Source organism: Stegodyphus dumicola, chromosome 8, assembly GCF_044657685.1.
Source record: "Stegodyphus dumicola isolate Sdum_Otavi_A_Nest chromosome 8, ASM4465768v1".
In the NCBI taxonomy this organism is placed as follows: Eukaryota; Metazoa; Arthropoda; class Arachnida; order Araneae; family Eresidae; genus Stegodyphus; species Stegodyphus dumicola.
This window is the reverse complement of record NC_140775.1, coordinates 28,224,624-28,245,549: the sequence shown is the minus strand read 5'-3', so window position 1 is coordinate 28,245,549 and position 20,926 is coordinate 28,224,624. Positions and strand designations below refer to the sequence as shown.

The 20,926-nt window shown below is 31.9% G+C and overlaps 1 protein-coding gene across 1 annotated transcript; it reads left to right on the top strand.

Annotated features, from left to right (window-relative positions):
- The first annotated feature begins 2,527 nt into the window (after positions 1-2,527).
- LOC118185066 (BTB/POZ domain-containing protein 6-like) lies at positions 2,528-20,529 on the top strand. The gene is made up of 4 exons (XM_035354858.2): positions 2,528-2,783; positions 2,893-3,011; positions 14,748-14,997; positions 18,555-20,529. The coding sequence occupies exons 1-4, from the start codon at positions 2,764-2,766 to the stop codon at positions 19,372-19,374; spliced, it is 1,209 nt and encodes a 402-aa protein (XP_035210749.1). The 5' UTR covers positions 2,528-2,763; the 3' UTR covers positions 19,375-20,529.
- The last annotated feature ends 397 nt before the right edge of the window (positions 20,530-20,926 follow it).

Genomic DNA, 20,926 nt, shown 5'->3' with positions numbered 1-20,926 from the left:
GCTTTTATTAGCTCTCTTTTGTATTTAGCGTTTGCACCCTTATACTCCACCCAGTCGCTAGGATTAAGTGATCTTAGTGCCCTTCTTTTCAACTTATCTCTAAGATGTTTGAATTTGGCGCACTCCAAACTGAACCATGGGTTTTTTGGCTCGACCTTGTAGGTGATTTCTCTGGAGTGTGTCTTGATAGTACTGTTAATTACAGTGGTATAAGCGTTAATTTTATCCTCCATATTACCAGCGTGGCTCACAGGCAAACGTGACAGAGATATACTGACATCTCGCCAATTTGTATAGCTTTTAGTTTTCCCAGGTCTCTTCTTAAAACTTTGATTAAACTTAAGATACACAGGGAAATGATCACTTTGACCCGTATCATCAAGTCTCTGGAACGACAGCTTGGACGCGATATTGACATTTGCCATACAAAGGTCGAGGATTCCTCCTTCTTGGCCACGATAAATATGAGTAGGTTTCTTATTATTTAGATTGATCATATTAGAGTCAATTAGCCAATTCATGAACTTTTGACCGCTGGGCGATGTAATACTATCTCCAAAATTTCTATGGCGAGCGTTAAAATCACCAACCAAAATCGTAAAAGGATCCTTAAAGGAATCCAAGACCATTGAGTCTTCTGGTTTAAAACTTCCGGAAGGCCTATAGCAATTTACTATAGTAAATGATTTACCGTAAGTTTGCATTTTTATACTTAGTACTTCCATGTCAGATTTAATTCCAATATCTGGAAGTTTGGAAGCAGGTAAATTTTTTAACACAAAAATGGCAAGGCCACCGCCTTTACTAGGGAAAATTCTTACTTTTAAAAAACTGTTATATCCAGAGAGGAAAGGAACCCTAGGGTTCCGACTCCAGGTCTCCTGGAGACACACAACTGAGGGTTTTAACCAAGAAACAAAAGAAGACAAGAAACTCAAGTTCGCCTCGAAGCTTCGACAATTCCAACTTAAGATAAGGCACATGAAATTAGAAAGTATCATCATCAATTTGAGGAATTTCCTCTTCTTGAAGCGTGTCTGGCCCATTATTCCAAGATATCAGAGGAGTGACCTCCTGAACAGTGTTCAAATTTAGATGTTCTGTTTGAAGATTTTTCATATGCAAGGCAGGTCTTTTCAAGATCTTCCTTGTATTTTTGGATTTGTTTTAGGGAGTTTTCATACAGGCTTCTAAGTTTTTGTATTTTCTGTTTTAAGTTTGTTATTAACGTCCTTAAGATTTAAATTATCTACATAAAGAGAATCAATTTTCCTTTCGAGATTTTCTAATCTTGCGGCTATTTTACTTAAGACGTTTTCCCCTGGTTTCTCCGATACCACGTCTTTAGTATATTTATTTGTATTGGTGTTAGTAGAGTTTTGTTCTTCCTCTTTCTGGATAACTTCTGCCCAGGAACAATAACTGGAATTCTGGATAAGTTTTTTCGATGAAGATTCACGCTTCTGTCCGTTCGCTTCCCCTTTTTTGATATTTATTTTTGGGCAAGATTTGTCTAGAGCATTATGCTCACCTCCACATCTAAAACAACTGGTGTTGTTTTTACATGGGTCGTTGCAGTCATTTTTACCACAGTTCGCACATCTTGCTTTGCTTTTGCAGAATTTCGACTTGTGGCCTATATTACAGCACTTGTAGCATATTATGGTATTTTCAATATATTTGCTTACCGCAAAATTTATTCGACCTATTTTTATATCAGACCGATAACAGGAACCAAGTTCCTTAATCAGAATTATTGGCACCTTTTCGTCCGACCTTGGCTTTGTAAATCTTATAATACACGAGAATTTAATCTCACTTTCTTCCACGCCAGCTGCTATGTCTTCTAGACTAAGTTGTGTGTCCACATTTTTAACTATATGTTTAGTTGTATACGTATCTTCAATTATAGTGGCCTTTACTTCTACACCTTCCAGGGATTTTACTTTACAGACGTTTTCTATTGTTTTGATTCTTTTCGTGGAAATTATGATTTTTTTTTCTCTCGTGATGTATATATTATCTTCTTTATTAGTAATTTCGTTTAAAATGGAACCTTTTTTAAGCAACTGACCTATCGGGATACCATATTCAATTGCCTTTAGAACTATTTTGACCTCTTTTGTGCCGTTTTTAAGAGCTAATTTGACCTTGTCAATAGGGGTTATGTCTGCACTATAAAAGTTTCCATTTGTCTTCCTCTCTTTATTGCTACCACTGTCCATATCACTATCTGTTTTCCGCTTGAGTTCGTTAGGCATAATCCCTAACGATTCTTCTGGAAACAGACTACATTCGAAATACTGGAAAACCCGTAGAAAATATAAACAAATAAACTTATCGCCTAACGAAAAACTATTCCGTGTCAAAAGCACTCACGTCTACTCAAATTTCCACTCCGAAAAAAACGAAATTCTTTCTAGCTTTCATCTCCTCGCCAACCTCCAAAAACACAACCACCAGTTTTTCATCCAACTCAAACACCCACTCTAATAGATATTCATGAATTTTTACATATTTAGGACTTTTTATTAATCCTGGTGACCAAACCTACTACTAGCTCCTCCTACCAGCGGATTACTAAACTTTACAATCATGTTGTTTGGTTTGATGAATTATTAGTGAAATAGTGTGTTTTGATGAGTTTTGTTTTAATTTGCTAGATGATCCTGTGTTATCTCAGAAATAGTCAATAGTGAAAGATTAGAGTCGATCTTGGAAAATTGTGACTCAGATAAAAAGATATTTATAGTCTGCGCTAAAATGCGTATTAGAATAAGAATGTAGTTACATGATTTTTGCGTTTTTAATTTTGTTAAAAATAAATATATTTTGTATGTTAAGCACTGTATAGGTCTAGCGTTTCATTAATTATGAAATAAAATATTTCAGGGCTGGAAATATGATACAAATGCCTCCAAGAAAGAAAGTAAGGTCCATGTCAATTACTTATGATGAAAATGCAAATGAAAATAGTAATTTGGAATGTCCATCTGTTAAAAAGGAAGAAGGTATGTTATGCAGTAGTCTGTTATTTATTTATTTTTGTTGTTAATCGTTGGTGCTCTTGGTTGGTTGGTGTTAATAACATTAACAACATTGTGTACATATCTTTTTATTCTTCTTTATTATAATGTCATAATGGGGCAATAACTTGAATATTATATTGGTTCTGTAATTCACATCATTTCTGGTAAAACTAGATGTGTACCTTTCTTGATTGAGAAGAGAAGCTCCTTACTTTGAAATTTAAATTTAGGCAAAGCTCCGGCGGTTTAATCATTGTGATATTAGATAATTGATGTTGGTTTTATTAAAAAATTCTGTGCATGTCATGGGAGATGGCTTTGTGTTCATGTTTGTTTATTATGGCTGCTCGAAAATATCTTGTGGAAAAGAACTGTGTGTAAATTTTAAGCATCTCTGTATAAATTATTAATTTCCTTGAAAATTCTATGATATGTATGATGGGATTCTGGGGCTGTAGTATTATAGCAGAAAAACTCCATTTATAATTAATGCTTTTGGATAGATGAAAAAACAAGAAAAAGTTGATGTAGAATTTAGTTTAACATTGCTTGAAAAGACTGATTTAATTTCAAGGAATAAACTGTTTTTTAAGTAATCCAGAGCTTGTATTATGAACCTAATATGAAGTGAATTTAAATGTAACATGTGCAAAGTGAAGAAAAATGAAGGGGGAGAGGAAGATGTTTTCAGAAAACATATATATATATGATTAATCTTTTTGAACCTGTCATTCATTTTACTCTTTAAATTCTATCAGAGAAAGCCTATTCTTTTCTTGACATTTTAATAATGTGTTGTAAATGTATTATAAATTTCTTCTTTCCTTATATTTATTCTGAGCACTTAAGTCCAATGCATTTTTTAAAATGCTTTAAAACATAATTCAGTATTTACCCTAAATTGTTTAGAATCATAACTATTATGCACAATTAATATTTTATGCGAAAACAAAACAAAAATGTGTTCGAATAATAAAAAACACGGTTGATCTTTGGATTATGGTAACTTGGTGATTTTTTGGCGAAAATTTGGCGACCAACTCTGCTACAGCAACCCTCTATTTTTTTTTCGCCGCCGTTTTGTCTTCACGAAGTAAAGACATGTTTCTTTTCTTTTTATTTACTGAACACTTTTTCCAACAATCTACTAGCCGAATTACACTTATGCTAGAAATTTTATGTAACAAAACTGCTTAATCACGACAAATATCAACTGCAAAATTGGATAAAAGTGTACAATCGCAAACTCCTTGCACGTTTTTCAGAATAGCACATACACATAAACCATTTACACGTCGACTTATTTTTGCTTAAAAAAACATCCCATAATTGCACAAAAATGGCATTGCACACGCTCTGGCTGATCTTAAGAATATGGTTACTGGTAGTTTGGCGACATTTTGGAGGCGATAAACGTTACTACCTGGGACTTTGGTAATAGTGTGAGCAGTACTCAGTTCCGATTACGCATTATTTTGTGTGAGGGAAATGAGAGATCATGGGAAATGTCATGTGATATTAATGGACGAATTACGGTTCTTTAATCAGAAAAGGGAGGAAATCGGGAAAAAATCTGGAAATTTTGTATTTGGCTTTATTCTGAGTTGTGTAAAACAGTGTTCGTTAATTTTTGGATCCCATGGCCCTAACTAAAGTGAATTCGAAATGGGTATTTAGTGGGATTGAAAGGGGTAGTAATAAGTGTTTCTTTAAGGTTGTGCGAGATAGAAGTAAAGATGTTTTATTAAGTTATTTATTTTACCTGGTACCTTTCTGTGAACTATAAGTATGATTTTAAAGATCCTGAAACAGAAATAAGAAAAGTTTATCGGACACGTAATCAAGATTCTGAAGAAGATTAGGTAAGTTAGTATTTTTAATTATTTGAGGATATTATTTTTATGCATTGTTCTAAATGTAAGGTGGAAGTAAAGTAATTTGGTATTATTGGGAAAATTGTTATTAGCAATGATTTAGCTTAAAGTAATTAGGATTGTAAGCTAATTTTTATTAATTTAATGTATGTGCTTATTTATATTTTAAGTAGTGTTTTTGAATTTAATTATATTTTAATTAAATGATAGCTATTTTGTGAATTTTATGTTTGTAGGAATTTGGTATACGTTTTAGTTGAAGTAAACGTGCATGGAAATAATTTAAATATTTGACACTAAGTATTTTTAATGTTTGCGGTATGAATTCGTTGGTGACTTTTATAATATAATAGATAATTTAGAGGTAAATGTTTTTGGATATTTTATTTATTTTATACGGGGAAATGTTCATATTTGGAAAGGGTATATACTTTTTTGTTATTAGGTAATTTCATATATGTTCTTTTAAACGGGTTTAAAGATTCAGAAAATTGTCATGCATTTTCGTGAAATTTTTCTAATTTATGAGAAAAAAGGAGTGTACATGGATATGGTGAAGAGTGCGCGCAATGCCATTTTTGTGCAATTCTGGGATTTTTTTTTTAAGTAAAAATAAGTACATGGTTTAGTGATATTTTAATTAAATGATAGTTATTTTGTGAATTTTATGTTTGTAGAAATTTGGTATACATTTTAGTTGAAGTAAACGTGCATGGAAATAATTTAAATATTTGACACTAAGTATTTGTAATGCTTGCTGTATGAATTCGTTGGTGACGTTTATAATATAATAGATGATTTAGAGGTAAAAGTTTTTGGATATTTTATTTATTTTATATGTGGAAATGTTTATATTTGGAAAGGGTATATACTTTTTCACGATCAGGTAATTTCATATATGTTCTTTTTACCGGGTTTAAAGATTCAGAAAATTGTCATGTATTTTCGTGAAATTTTTCTAATTTATGAAAAAAAAGCAGTGTACATGGATATAGTGAAGAGTGTGCGCAATGCCATTTTTGTGTAATTCTGGGATTTTTTTTTAAGTAAAAATAAGTCGACGTGACATGGTTTATGTGTATGTGTTATTTTGAAAAACGCGTAAGGAGTATGGTATTGTGCACTTTTTCCCAATTTTGCAGTGAATATTTGTCATGATTAAGCAGTTTTGTCAGATAAAATTTCTAGCATAAGTGTAATTCGGCTAGTAGATTGTTGGAAGAAGTGTTCAGTAGATAAAAAGAAAAGAAACATGTCTTTACTTCGTGAAGACAAAATGGCGGCGGGAAAAAAAAAAATAGAGGGTTGGTGTAGGAGAGTTGGTCGCCAAATTTTCACCAAAAAATCGCCAAGTTACCATAATGTAAAGATCAACCCGCACTCTTAACTTTATCCATCTACACTGCTATTTTCTCATAAATTAGAAAAATTTCACGAAAATGCATGAAAATTTTGTGAATCTTTAAATCCGGTAAAAAGAACATATATGAAATTACCTGATCGCGAAAAAGTATATACCTTTTCCAAAGATGAACATTTCCACGTATAAAATAAATAAAATATCCAAAAACTTTTACCTCTAAATTATCTATTATATTATAAACGTCACCAACGAATTCATACCGCAAACATTACGAATGGTTACAAATACTTAGTGTCAAATATTTAAATTATTTCCATGCACGTTTACTTCAACTGAAACATATACCAAATTCCTACAGACATAAAATTCACAAAATAACTTATCATTTAATTAAAATATCACTAAACCATGTACACGTCGACTTAATTTTACTTAAAAAAATATCCCAGAATTGCACAAAAATGGCATTGCGCACACTCTTCACTATATCCATGTACACTGCTTTTTTCTCATAAATTAGAAAAATTTCACGAAAATGCATGAAAATTTTGTGAATCTTTAAATCCGGTAAAAAAAAAAAATATATGAAATTACCTGATCGCGAAAAAGTATATACCCTTTCCAAAGATGAACATTTCCACGTATAAAATAAATAAAATATCAAAAAACTTTTACCTCTAAATTATCTATTATATTATAAACGTCACCAACGAATTTATACCTCAAACATTAAAAATACTTAGTGTCAAATATTTAAATTATTTCCATGCACGTTTACTTCCACTGAAACGTATACCAAATTCCTACAAACATATAATTCACAAAATAGCTATCATTTAATTAAAATATAATTAAATTCAAAAACACTACTTAAAATATAAATAAGCACATACATTAAATTAATTAAAATTAGCTTACAATAATAATTGCTTTAAACTAAATCATTGCTAATAACAATTTTCCAATAATACCATATTACTTTATTTACTCCTTACATTTAGAACAATGCATAAAAATAATATCTTCAAATAATTAAAAATACTAACTTACCTAATCTTCTTCAGAATCTTGATTACGTGGCCGATAAACTTTTCTTATTTCCTCCACTAAATAAAAAGCAAGCGTATGTGCGCCTGTTTCAGGATCTTTAAAATCATACTTATAGTTCACAGCAAGGTACCAGGTAAAATAAATAACTTAATAAAACATCTTTACTTCTATCTCGCACAACCTTAAAAAAACACTTATTACTACCCCTTTCAATCCCACTAAATACCCATTTCGAAAAGTTAGGGCCATGGGATCCAAAAATTAACCAACACTGTTTCACACAACACAGAATGAAGCTAAATACAAGATTTCCAGATTTTTTTCCAGATTCCCCCCCTTTTCCGATTAAAGAACTGTAATTCGTCCATTAATGTCACATGACATATCTCATGATCTTTCATTTCCCTCACACAAAATAATGTGTAATCGGAACTGAGTACTTCTCAGATTATTACCAAAGTCCTAGGTAGTAACCTTTATCACCTCCAAAATGTCGCCAAACTACCAGTTACCATATTCCAAAGATCAGCCCAAAACACTTTATAGTGTGTAAAATGAAATTGGAACTCACAAATGATATTTTGCATGAGATCAAAATAATGATTTATTTAGAAATTATATATCAAATTTATAACCTGTTATATGAAAATTAAAGTAAACGTAAAATCAAAATACTTGTGTTTACCTATGTGGCAGTCTGATGTTCAACTGCATCATAGGGTTTACGTAAAAACTGCCAGCACGACAGTGAACTCGCCCACTTCGCCCCAAGCTCAAGTGAAAGTATGTAAGAAATTTTTGCGTATAAGTTTTTTTTATGTTGATGATAGTTGTGTTAAGTATATGGTGTGTATTAATAAAGTCATGTCTTTGAAGGATATTAACTGAGCCATAACACACACCATAAATTGGCGACCCGTCTACATGCATGAAGCTTCATACTGGTTGTTCATTCAGGAGCTTGGTTCCAGGACTTTCGTGTTTTTCCCTTCAGCCACTGCCATGGAGGAAACAGCAGCCATGAAGATACCAATTTACAACCCTATTGACCCAGCATTGTGGTTTGCTTTGTGCAAATCAACTTTTGCTTTAGCTGCACCCAAGCTTGTTACGGGTCTGAAGACGAAATTCAACTACTGCATCACTCATTTGCTGCCAGAGATTGCTTTGTTGGTTCAAGATATCATACTTTAGGAAAGCACAGATTCTTCTCAGGAAGACCTCAAAGCTGCATTACTGAATGATGTAGGGAAAGCAGTACCAATGAAATCCGGAAATTACTCGCCGAATATCAGAATTGCTTCGTGTCATGACAAGGCGTGCTGAAAAACACAATATATCTGACTCATTGTTAAGTTATTCATTCAGCAAATGCCGCCAAATGTTCAATCTATCCTAGCGTCGGTTGAGCCGCTTGATTCGTCGAAAGCTGCCATCGTTGGTGATAGAATATTGGAAGTTACACCCATTCAGATAAGCATAGTTTCTTCACCTGTATCTGACAGGGTATCTAATAATTCTAAACTGGATTCCCTACTGAATGAGGTCTGCAAATTGCATGGTGAAGTTTTGTCTCTACAACGATCACACAGTATTTCAAAAATCGCTATGACAGGAAGTGAAGCCCTTCAGTTAAAGCTGCTTCAAATTGTTCCTATTGCTGGTATCATCACAAATTTAATGAAAAAGCTAAAAGTGTGTTCCACCATGCACGTTCCAGGGAAAGCAACTTGTGATTTATCCTATGATACTCCTCGCCTTTTTATTAGAGTCAGAAAATCAAATAAAATATTTCTGTGTGACACTGGCTTAGATGACAGTCTCCTTTCAACAACCAAAGATGAAGCACGTCAGACACCTATTATGACGTTTTCTGCAGCCAAAGGTATTCTTATTCTGGTTTATGGACAAAAATCTCTAAGTATTGACCTTGGACTTTGTTGCAGTTTTAATTTTACTTTTTATGTGTGTAAAGTGTCAACAAATATTATTGGATCTGATTTTTTGCATTATTTTGATTTATTACCTGATTTATGGAACAAAAAGCTTGTTGATTTAAATACACATTTAAAAATTAGTTGCAATGTAATTAACACACATTTGTATTCTATTAAAACAATTATTGCAAGTAGTGTATATGATAAATTGCTGTTTCACTATCATTCACTGTCGAAGCTTCCTAAACTTAATGAGACTGTCAAGTATAAATTGTGCATTTCATTGAAACAATTGATCATCCTGTTTCATGTAAGCCCAGGAAACTAGCTCCAGATAGATTCAAAATTGCTAAGCATGAAATTAAAAAAATGATCAATTTAGGTCACATGCGACCCTCCAAAAGTAATTACTCCTCTTCACATGGTGTCAAAGAAAGGCACAAACGAATAGGAACCTGTGGGCGATTTTCGGAGGTTAATAAGGAAGCTCAGACAGTGAAGGATAAGTGTCCTATTCCCAACATTTGTGATTTTTCAGCAGAGTTGCATGGAGCAAAGGTATTTTCTCGATTAGACTTGGTAAAAGCCTATCATCAAATTCCAATCAAGCCCTCTGATATCCTTAAAACGGCTATTGTTACTCCTATTAGACTTTTTGAGAGCACAAGAATGCAGTTTGGGCTGTGCAATGCGACTGCAACCTTATGTTTTATTGATGAAGTAACTCGTGAGCTGCCAGGAGTATTTGCTTTTTTTAACGATATAGTACGAAACTGAGCATTTGATACACTTGAAAGCTCTTTTTGAAAAATTAAGTAATTATATAGGTTAAGAATTAATGTATCTAAATGCAATTTTGGTTTAACATCTTTGGAGTTTGGGGGGTTTTTCACGTATGTGAAGAAGGTTTAAAACCTTTACCCGAAAGGGTAGAAGCCATGTAGAAATTTCCTAAACCAAACAAAAGAATACCCTTTCAAATGGGACAACAAATGTGAGAAAGCATTCGCCAGTACAAAAAGGGAAATTGCTGAGGCAACCCTTCTCAGATGCACAATTCCTGGTGTAACCTTGAAACTTTGTGCTGATGCATCGGACATTGTGGCTGGCAGTTCATTAAGGCGACTGCATAATTCAGTTTGGGAACCCTTTTCATTTCTATCCGTTAAACTCAGCAAAAGTCAAAGGAAATGGCCAACTTCTGATCGAGAACTATTGTGTATTTAATTTGTCTATTAGGAAGTTTCGGCACATGCTTGAAGGCAGAGCCTTTACACTGTCCAAAAGCCCTTAATATATGCTTTTAAGCAGAAAACCGAAAAATGTTCTCCTCAACAAATTCGTCATCTTGATTTTATAGGCTAATTTTTCACTGATATACGTTACATCAAAGGTCATGACTATATTATTGCTTATGCCTTATCCAGGGTACAAATAGATGCAGCATCTGATAATCAGCACATTGATTATAAAAAGTTATCCAAAGTGCAAACTCAGGACTCTGAAATTCAAAATTCTTTATCTCAATCTTCACCAGTTTTTAAACTAGAGAAACATTATTTTCCTTTAGAAGATGGTACTCTTTACTGTAATATGGACACACTTATACCTGTGTCCGGAAGTTATATCTACTACCAACATATCAGTTCAGACGACTTGCAAAGTGTTAGTGCATAACTGGATAGCTAGATTTGGCTACCTGGTATCAATAGCAACTGATCAAGACCAAAATTTTGAATCTCACTTATTTAGGGATTTAATGAAGATTTTGGGTACACATCACATTAGAACTACTGCTTATCCTCAGTCCAATGAGTTGATTGAGAGATTTCATAGGCAACTTAAAAGTGCAATAATGGCTCATAACAATCCAAAATGGACTGAAATTCTGCCTGTACTGCTGGGTGTCAGATCTGCCATTAAGAAAGTTATAAATGCTATGGAACTTGTCTAGAGTACCACACTTAGATTATCCTCAGATATGCTATTAATTTTGTATCTCCTTCTGAATCTAACGTGTCACAGCTTCGATCAGTCGTGCATTTAGTTAGACCGATTCCAACTTCTAGGCATGTTCAACCATCAATTTATGTACACCTGGCACTTCAAACCTGTTCTCATATATTTCTGCGTATCGATTCTGTTAAACCTCCGCTAACTCCACCTTACGCTGGTCCTCATACTGTTGTTAAACGAAAGGACAAAAATCTTATTGAGGTAAATAACAAAAAGATTATAGTTTCAATCGATCACTTAAAACCAGTATATATGTTGTCAGAACGTATGGATTCACCTGTAATTCCTCAGATTCCACATCAGAAAGTCTGTGAAGACTCAAAATTTGCTTCAAAAGTAATTACTTGCAGTGGACGTCGTCTTCTTTTTTCCGAAAAACTGATCACTGTAATAGGATTGAAGTTTTCTCTAGTGGTTTGCTGCAAAAGTTATAGTATGTAAATACTTGATTAATTTCTTTTGCATACATATTGGAAGTAACATAAAATTCATATTAACTTTTCATTTTTGTTAAATTAAGATATGCATTGCATGGATATATATTTCAATTAGAATTAAAGTGTATTACTTGTATATTACTATTCTTTTCTTTTCTTTTTCTTTTTTTTTTTTTTTTTTTTTTTTGTATGTATGTATGTACATTTTATAGCTTTTATTCGAATGCATATAGCTTAAACTGGAATTTTGCAACCAACTCATTTTGTGTTGTGACTGTGTCAGTGGGAGGTTACTCTGTGGCAGTCTGAGGTTTTACAGCGTGCGTCTAGCTCGAGTGAAAGAATGTATGAAATTTTTGTATAGAAGTTTTCTGTTATGTTAACGACAGTTGTGTTAAGAATATGGTGTGTGTTAATAAAGTTATGTTTAATGAAGCGGAGTCATGAAGGGTATTAACCGAGCCATAACGCATGCACCATACCTACATTAAATTTACTATTTCTAGTTTACTTATGATTACTGTACTATAATCAGGTATTGTTATCAAAGTATGTATAACAATGAAAATCGCTCACTTGAATTTATATTTATTTTCTGCAACAAAATAAAGTGGTCTTACAATCATAATAACTACAGTTCGTTAAACAGTGTATTTTAAGTTTAACCAATAAAAGTATTGACTCTCTAGCCAGTATTGACTCTTCTTAACATTAACATAACCGTTGTCTATCAAAAATATATCTGTTGAATTAAAGCTGTGCCATGTAATCAAATCTAAAAGAATTTGGCAACCAATATGAAACACTATAACAAACTGCCACAGGTTGGGTGTGACTTTTTGCAACAGAAAGGTAACTTTTTTATCTTCGTAATGAAGATCCAACAAATGATCTTTAAAATATTTACTTTTTAACATAGCATAAAAGGAATTAGGGGTAGAGTAGACTTTAAGGTACCCCTTGTATTATGGCGAAGTTGTTGTTTGATTAATCGCCAAGTTGTTTCATTTAGGTAGCCTGAGTAGTTGAATGTTATAGAAACCCTATTGTGACATAATCGGGTGTATGATTCTGGGAAATTTTGAATCATGGGATGTTTTGTAAGCGTTTTTGTGGTGTGTGTTGGTTTGATTCTTTAGACTGTAGAATGGCCGAATGTAGTAAGATTAATTTGAAGTTTCTGTATGATTTGGAGCGAAAGGGGAAAAGAGCTTTAATTGACTGGTCTGTAAATGAAGGTTTACTTAGTAGCCATTATAAGTGTCCTGTATGTAGGAAGGATATGACTCTAGTCAAACGTAAAAACCGTTTAGATGGATTCGAATGGGTTTGTAGGAAGAAAGGTTCAGAATGTCACTATGTGAAGCATTCGATCAGAAAGAGTACCTGGTTTGAAAAAAGTCATTTGAATATGATTGATATTTTGATTTTTACGTTGCTCTGGGTGTACGAAGCGAACACGAAAATCACGGTAACTGAATATTTGCTTTTGGTAGTGCTTAAATGTATAACATGTTTTTCTTTTTTTTATGTTATTTTATTGTTTGGTTTAAAATGTATTTTATTGAGATTATGTATTTTTTGTTTGCCTATATTGTAGAATTTGGTGCTCCTTTGACTTTTTAAGTGAAAATATATCAATGTGTACATGGACAAAGTAAAGGGAGTGTGCAATGCAAGTTTGTACGATTCTGGGTTTTTTTTTTCTTTTTTTAAGTGAAAATAGTTCTACGTGTACATGGATAAAGTTAAAAGAGGTCGCAATGCCATTTTTGTGCAATTCGAGGATTTTTTTTTTAAGTGAAAATAGGTCGACGTGTACATGGATACCGAGTTTGTGCAATTGTTTATCTTGTTATTTTGGCTTTGTGATCCATGTACCGCCAAAAATCGCCAAACTTCGCCAAGGGGTACCCTAAACTATACTTTTGCCGGAATTAGAAACAGATGCGTTACAGCTAGAGGTGGATTACATAATCTTATGCCATGGTGTTTCCAGAAGTTAACTGTGAAGTTGTCTTTTTTCACTGTCTACCATAATTCAAGCCTTAGTGGGAAGGACAGCAAAGTCCCTCTGGAGAATTCAACCTCAGAATGAGGGACAAAAAGTTATGCAGATTTTTTATTTTTTATTACAAGGTTTATTATTTTACTCTAGTACAACACTATTTCAAGATTGCTTAGGGTTTTAATATATTTCTAGATCTCATCAGTAATCAATAAATTCATGATGTCAATATTTTTTCTCATTTTCATTTTAAGTAAGAGTTATATTCAGAATAATTATGGTACATTAATAAAGTTCCGTTTAAGTATGTGCTAGTACTTTTTTTTTAATAATGTAATAATGAGTCTTTGTTTCATTATATTTTTGCAGTCTCTTAATTTAAATATTAAACTAATACAATGGTAAAATGTATTGCAAGAATAATGTAAGATGGTGACAGAGGGGTCAAAATTCTGAAAAGGGGGATTAGGTACACTGTATATCATAAAATCTGATTAAGGGGTATGTGAGAGAGAAAAGGTTGGGAGCTGCTGTTCTAAAAGAAGAATAGAGCAGTCTAGAACAGAAACTTCTAAATCACTTGTAATGAGCATGGCATGATATTGTGGCAGCTGCATCACTATTTAAGGGTTAGCATATTTTGCCTTGATTAGTAAAATTGTCAGGATGTCGGTAATTATTTTTTCATCTATCACCTTGCCTAATTGCTGTGTGTAACATTGTTGAAAATGGCATGCTACCTTGGTTTGATCTGCTATTTTCAGTATTATATTCAAGTTATTGGTCATCATTTTATGTTAAGTATTGGGAAATATATAGTTTGCTATATATATATCTTCTTTCAGTTAGTTTTCTGTGTAGAAAATATTGAGCACTGTTCCTTAACTGCATTTTAGCTTGATTGCATTAATGCGATTAGTATGTGACAAATGTATGACCTTGTAAAATTTTTTCCAGTTTAATTTTTTTAATGTTAGAGAATTTATTTCCCTTATTGTTGGATTTTTTTAAAGTTCTGAATTTTGTTTCCTAGGTAAGGAGATGGATTGGCGTTGTAATTTGAAAGGCATTCGTGCAGTAAATGGTTATGCACTTAAGGAAGGTATTCTAGCTGATGTAACATTTGAGGTTGGAGCTGAAGCAAAGCCATTTAAAGCTCACAAATTAATTCTTGCACTTGCAAGTCCTGTATTTGAAGCCATGTTTTATGGAGGATTAGCAGAAAAAGGAGAGAAAGTTGTTATTCCTGATATTGCACCTGAAGGATTTGACTTTTTACTAAGGTCTGTATATATTAAATAAACATGAGTAATATTTAAACCCTAACCAGTGCATAATTAAAAAGCAAAAGAACATACACGTCAGGTTTCAAGGTTTATTCAGTTTCATCATGTATTCAACTGGCACTGCTAGATCCAAAAACAAAACATGCATCAGTATTTATGCCCTCTATAGGTACTTAAATTAGATTTTCAGATAAAATTTCTTACAATCCTTTTCAAACTGTCTGTAAAAAGAACAAATGCTGAAAAATAATTCTGTATCTTTACTCGTAGTTTGATGTGTGTTAAGGTAACGGCTTCAAACGAGCTTTTCATGGATATTATTCCACCATAAGCAGTTTTAAAATCTATGAATAAATGATGAGTCAAATTCTCTGGTCTTTTCCATTATTTGCCTTATATTAAAAATCAGCTGACCCTTCTTTACAGAAACCACATTGATAGTGACCAGTTATATTATCTGTATAAACAACTAATCTGTTATAGAGAATATTAGAAAATAGTTTATAGTGTCTATAATAAATTAATACTTCAATAGTTCATTCTTTCTCCCAGGCCCATATGTATAGCAGTCAGCCTCCCTACATCCAGACCAAAAGGTTGCCAAAATATAGTGCTCATTGCCTGTAAAATATTTCTTTATGTTTAATCATATCCATGTTTCTGCATTCCAGTGAAGGACCCATATTTTGCTGATGTATCAGTTTTGGGGCACTTCAGTTTATATATATATATATAAATATAATTAATTTTGAATTTACATATAAAGTAATATATTGGATTTTTAAAATTATTATTACCTTACTCTTTATTTTACAATATTTTTATTGCTAATATAAAACCTCCATAGAGGACGTTTATGTGTGTGAAATTGCTGGCTAGTTTCCTAGAGGTTAGATGTGTATCATGTAACAATGCATATACAGTGTCCACCAATATCTTTATCCACTCTTTCATAGAAGCAGTTGGTCACTGTGACCTGTGAATACTAGCAGCCAACCTATAAGTCACTTTTTGGGATAATTCAATAAATCATGATAAATGAAACAGCATTTTCAAAGTCAATTTTGTAAAAATTACAAGATCATAACTTTTTATACATTCCTTTGATCCATATACTTATGGTTAGGTAAATGTTATGATAATTATAAAAAATACAATAAAAAGTGTGGCATACAGTAAAATGTGTCCATATGACAAAAAATTGACCAAGATATGTAACACTGAGCATTATATTCAGGGGCTGTACACAAACTGAAAGCAGAGTGTTTGCATTTGTTCTTAACTAAAAAATTAAATATCAATTTGAGGAGATGGATTAACTGATGTTAATATTAATGCTAATATGTTAACTGATGAGAATTTTTGTGCAGATTATAGTGAAAAGTTTTGATCAGTATAATTTCCTAAAAAGGAAATTTTATTTTCAGTATCTTACAGATTTCATATTCTAGAAAGAAATAGCAAACTTCAGTACTGTCATAGTGTCAGCTTATAAAATTGCCTGCATGGATGAACTTTTTATTATTAGTTAAAAATTCCAAAGTAATGAAACTTCATAAGACTATTAGTATATAATTGTAGCATTTGAAAACTAATTAATTGTTTGTGTGTGATTTGTTTTGGCATACGAATTGTAATAAAATTTTAAATTAAAGACCATTATGTGCTGAATCATAAAGGAATGCAATTGAATGGCTTTTAAGGGAAAAGTATGAATCTTAAGTTATTATAATTTGTTTATTAACCAACCCATCGAAGCTAGTTGAAAAGGACACCAAAAACAGGAAATTTTAAAATTAAGTATCGTGTTAAATTTTTATGGTACAGAATTCGGACTTTTTGCATTTTGTTTTGTCTTTAGAAGTTTTGGTAGTCCTGTAGTATGTAATCTACCACTTTTAGTTAGTTATTTATTTCTTAGACGACATCATTACAATACTGTTTTTAAATATGAATGTGTGGTAACATGGCAAGAAAAAGAAATAAAAACAACAACCAACTATAGTGCCCCCTTGGGGAATCATATGTAAGGTTAAATTATGTTTCATGTTTTTTAACTTAAAAATTCTAAATCATAAATATTTATAACATGTAAAACATTTTTGTGACTGGAAACCAATGGCTACAAAAATGAAGACGAGGTAAGGACGTTTATGGATACAGTGCATGTATGTAATGTGTTGATCTAGATTTTAACAAAAGAAGGTTTGATGTATTTAAAAATTGATCTCTTAATTGCAACTACCCTCAGCTTCAAATTTCTGTATGATTTTCCATGTATCAAAGGAGGTAGTAGAATAATGGTATGAAGTTAGTAAATGTTTAGCATCACAGTTCTTGAAAAATATTTTTAATCTAGATGAGGCTGGATTTTTATCAATTAATAATACTCTTTCAAGAGCTTGAATTTGGCACACTTGTTTAAGTAAAGTTGTATATGTTTCTATAATTTCACTTTTCAAAGCAGCACAAAGCTCACAAATATCTCTCTGTATGATCAGATACAAAATGGAGAAATTTTTAATGTTATGATAAGAAATAAAACTATTAACAGTATCTATTGAAATATGTCAAAAGGTTTATTTGTAAGAGGTACAGTTTGTAATAAATCTGATATTTTCTGTCTGGCTTTTTTATTCATTTGGATGTATTGCAATGCTTTAGAAATTTAGCAATACCCATGTGTGTTGTAAATAATTTGAGATGTTAAGTTCATCATTATCTGGACTGCAGAATGCCCTAACTGACTATGAGCTGTATTACAATAATTAAGAATTTCACTCTTAGAGAAAATGGTATTACAGTTTTATGCAAACTTTTCTTTTTATAACATTAACGCAATTATATAATTTTCAGTGAATTTTGATATTTTGAAATTCGGATAAATGAAGAAGAACCTAAGCCAAGTCTCACAAATGGAGTTTATGTTCTTCTTTTCTTTAGTTGTCAAACACTCAGTCAAGTAGTGAAATATCCAGTATACTTTTTTCTTCCTCAATAATTTTGCCTGCTAATCTCAGTTGCTCAGTATACTGAAAGATTCATACACCACACTTCATCATATTATTCTTGGATTTTTGTCCATGTATTATAATCAGTGTATTATTTTAATAGGCTCAAAATGTGTGCTTGTGTCAGCAATGTAACATGAATCCAGTGCATTATTAAGTATTAAAACATCCCCTTTTTTGTGAAAATGTGTAGGTCACAATTGTTAATTTATGTATGTTCTTATGGAATAGTTGTTCATGGTGGAATTTTGGAGACTGAATTAAAAATTTCTGCATTTGAGGAATTATTTTGTAGCATTTTTATATTTAAATAGTAAGGGTTTCAAAAAAAATTTTTTCCCGATAATTCTTAAGAAGAAATATTTTTTAATTTTGATTCATTAGAAATTTTGCCTCTTACAAAGAAATTTAAAAGCCCTTTCAAACTATGAATTTTATAGCATAATTCATGCCTGAAGTTAAGAAATTTAATATGCGTGTTTATTATTTATTAAGGTAGAGTTTCTATATATAATTGTAATGCTAATATATTAAAAATTTTAGGTACATTTATACTGAAGAAGTTTCTTTCAAAAATGCATCTGAAGCTTTCATGACATGCACTGCTGCTGAAAAGTATTGCATGCCTCGTCTGAAAGAACAGAGTGAATATTTTATATCTTGTTGTGAATTGACTGCAGAAAATGTTTGGATTTTTCTTGAAAATTCTCTGTTTTTGGACATGAAGGTTGTGACTGAAAGGTGCTTAGAATTTCTGAAGCGAAACACTACTCAAGCTCTTAAAGATTCCAGTTTCTTAGACACTACAGCTGAAGCCATTGAAAGAGTCTTAAGTTCTGATTCTCTAGAAGCAAGTGAATTAATGTTGTTGAAAAGCATAATTCGTTGGGCTGAGAAGAGACCCAGTTCAAGTAAAGAAACTTCAATTAAAGAGCATCTAGATCCTCTCATGCGACATATCAGGTTTGGAATATTAAATCCTGCTAGCTTTTGTACCTTTTTAGAAGAAGAAAAAAATATTTTTAGTGATTCTGATGCTTTAGCAATTCTGAAGCATTTGACCAATCCTCAAACTTGTTCGCTTCCTGAGTGGTGTTGCTCAAAAATATGGCGAAGTACAGTTAGTGACCGAGTAATGTCACCCTCAAGGAAAGTCAAGTCAAGTATAAGACGTCCTTTACCGAGTCAGGCATCCCCAAAATATGATTCTTATCATCGTACTTCTTCCTGTGCATCTCGCACTAGAAGTAGAAGTAGGGGTAAGCATAGAAGACTTGCATATACTAGCAGCTCTTCTGATTCCAGTAGCAGTTCATCTCAGTATTCCTCTCTAACTTCATCTTCTGATTCAGATTGCAGCTAGTTCAACTGAAGTCTGTTAATTTATTGAGACTTGATTCGTTAACAATTTTAATGTTATTTTCAAATATTTTGTTCCCAGTTTGTTTTCAAATGCACTGTTCTTGAGCTGTATACAGTTTTTAATTTTTTTTTTTTGGCTTGTTTATTTATTTCTATTCCACATTTTAAATATGTAACACATTATATGCATTTTAAATATATATATAGGGAAAAGAACAGCTTTTAAGTTTTAATATTTCATGTATAGCTGTCTATTGTACCAGTTTATTAATTCTTTGGCTGTTGTCAAAATCTTCAACTGTCTCTTTTATATTACGATATTTTATATTTGCATGTGACACTTATTGCTCTGCAGTTGCTTTTATAAATGATATTCATTTTATGGCAATGCAGAAAGTTAAGCTGTATGCTACATTTGTTTTTGTAAAACTTATTTCATAACTGCAGCAGAAGATTTGGGGCTGAAGATTTTCATAACATAGTAAAGTGTTGGTGAAATTATATTCTTTGCTCATTTTCTATCCTGAATATAAAGAGGTGAAAATTTCTAGTTATTTTTTTTTAACTTGAATCCTCAGCTGTACTTTTTTTTATATAATTTGTTAGTTAATAGACATTTTTCATTTTTCCTCCCTAAATATTATTTTATATTTAATGAAAGCTCATCAAAGATGTGCTTTTTGCACTACCATTTCAGGAACAAAATTGTTACCAAAATGGGGAATGAAAAAAGAAAGATGGGTCTTTTCTTTTACATTAAATACATCATTTAGTTTTTATAGATTATTTTTTCAATGTTTTTTCAAAAGTATTGTATAATTTCTAGGAATGAAATCAGCTGATTTACATTTACTAAGTTCTCCTTTGTATCTTACTAAGCAGAAATTCTTCAGTCCAGCTGAATTTGTGTGTGTGTTGTTACACTGTGTACCTCAAATGTGAGGTTAAACTCCTACATCATCAGTAAAAGAAAACTACATTTATACGTTATTGTTCAGTTGATGTGCAAGTCAAAACTGCTAAAGTATATTAGCAAGCTGAATGTTATATATATGCATATAGGATTTCTATACTGTGTATTTTGTAGTGTATAAATTGTTGATTATATGATGCATTAAGGTATGTGCAATAGAAATAAACTAAATGGTATCATTTATATTGTTTTTTTCTTTTTCATCTGTACTGGCCAGAAGTTAATATTTCATGCTATGTATGTGTAATGAAGAGGTTTGAATAATTATGGGCAGGGGAAGATGTAAAGGAACATTATTATAGAATGGATTCAAATAAAAAGCACTGGAATGAATTATGAAGTTGCACTTCAAAGTACACGTCTGAATCATAAAAAGGATTAAGTTATTATGCATTTAATTTTTTTCGCCTCTCTGTAAATGTTTTCATAAATTTAATAATGAAATTTAAAGTGTATGGATAAAAACTTATCAGAAATGTACCCATTTCTGTTTGCTAGTTTATTAAAATGGATTTTATTTTATTATTGTTTTCCCTACATACCTCTGTTATGTGCAAGAGAAAGATTAATTTTTTCCCTA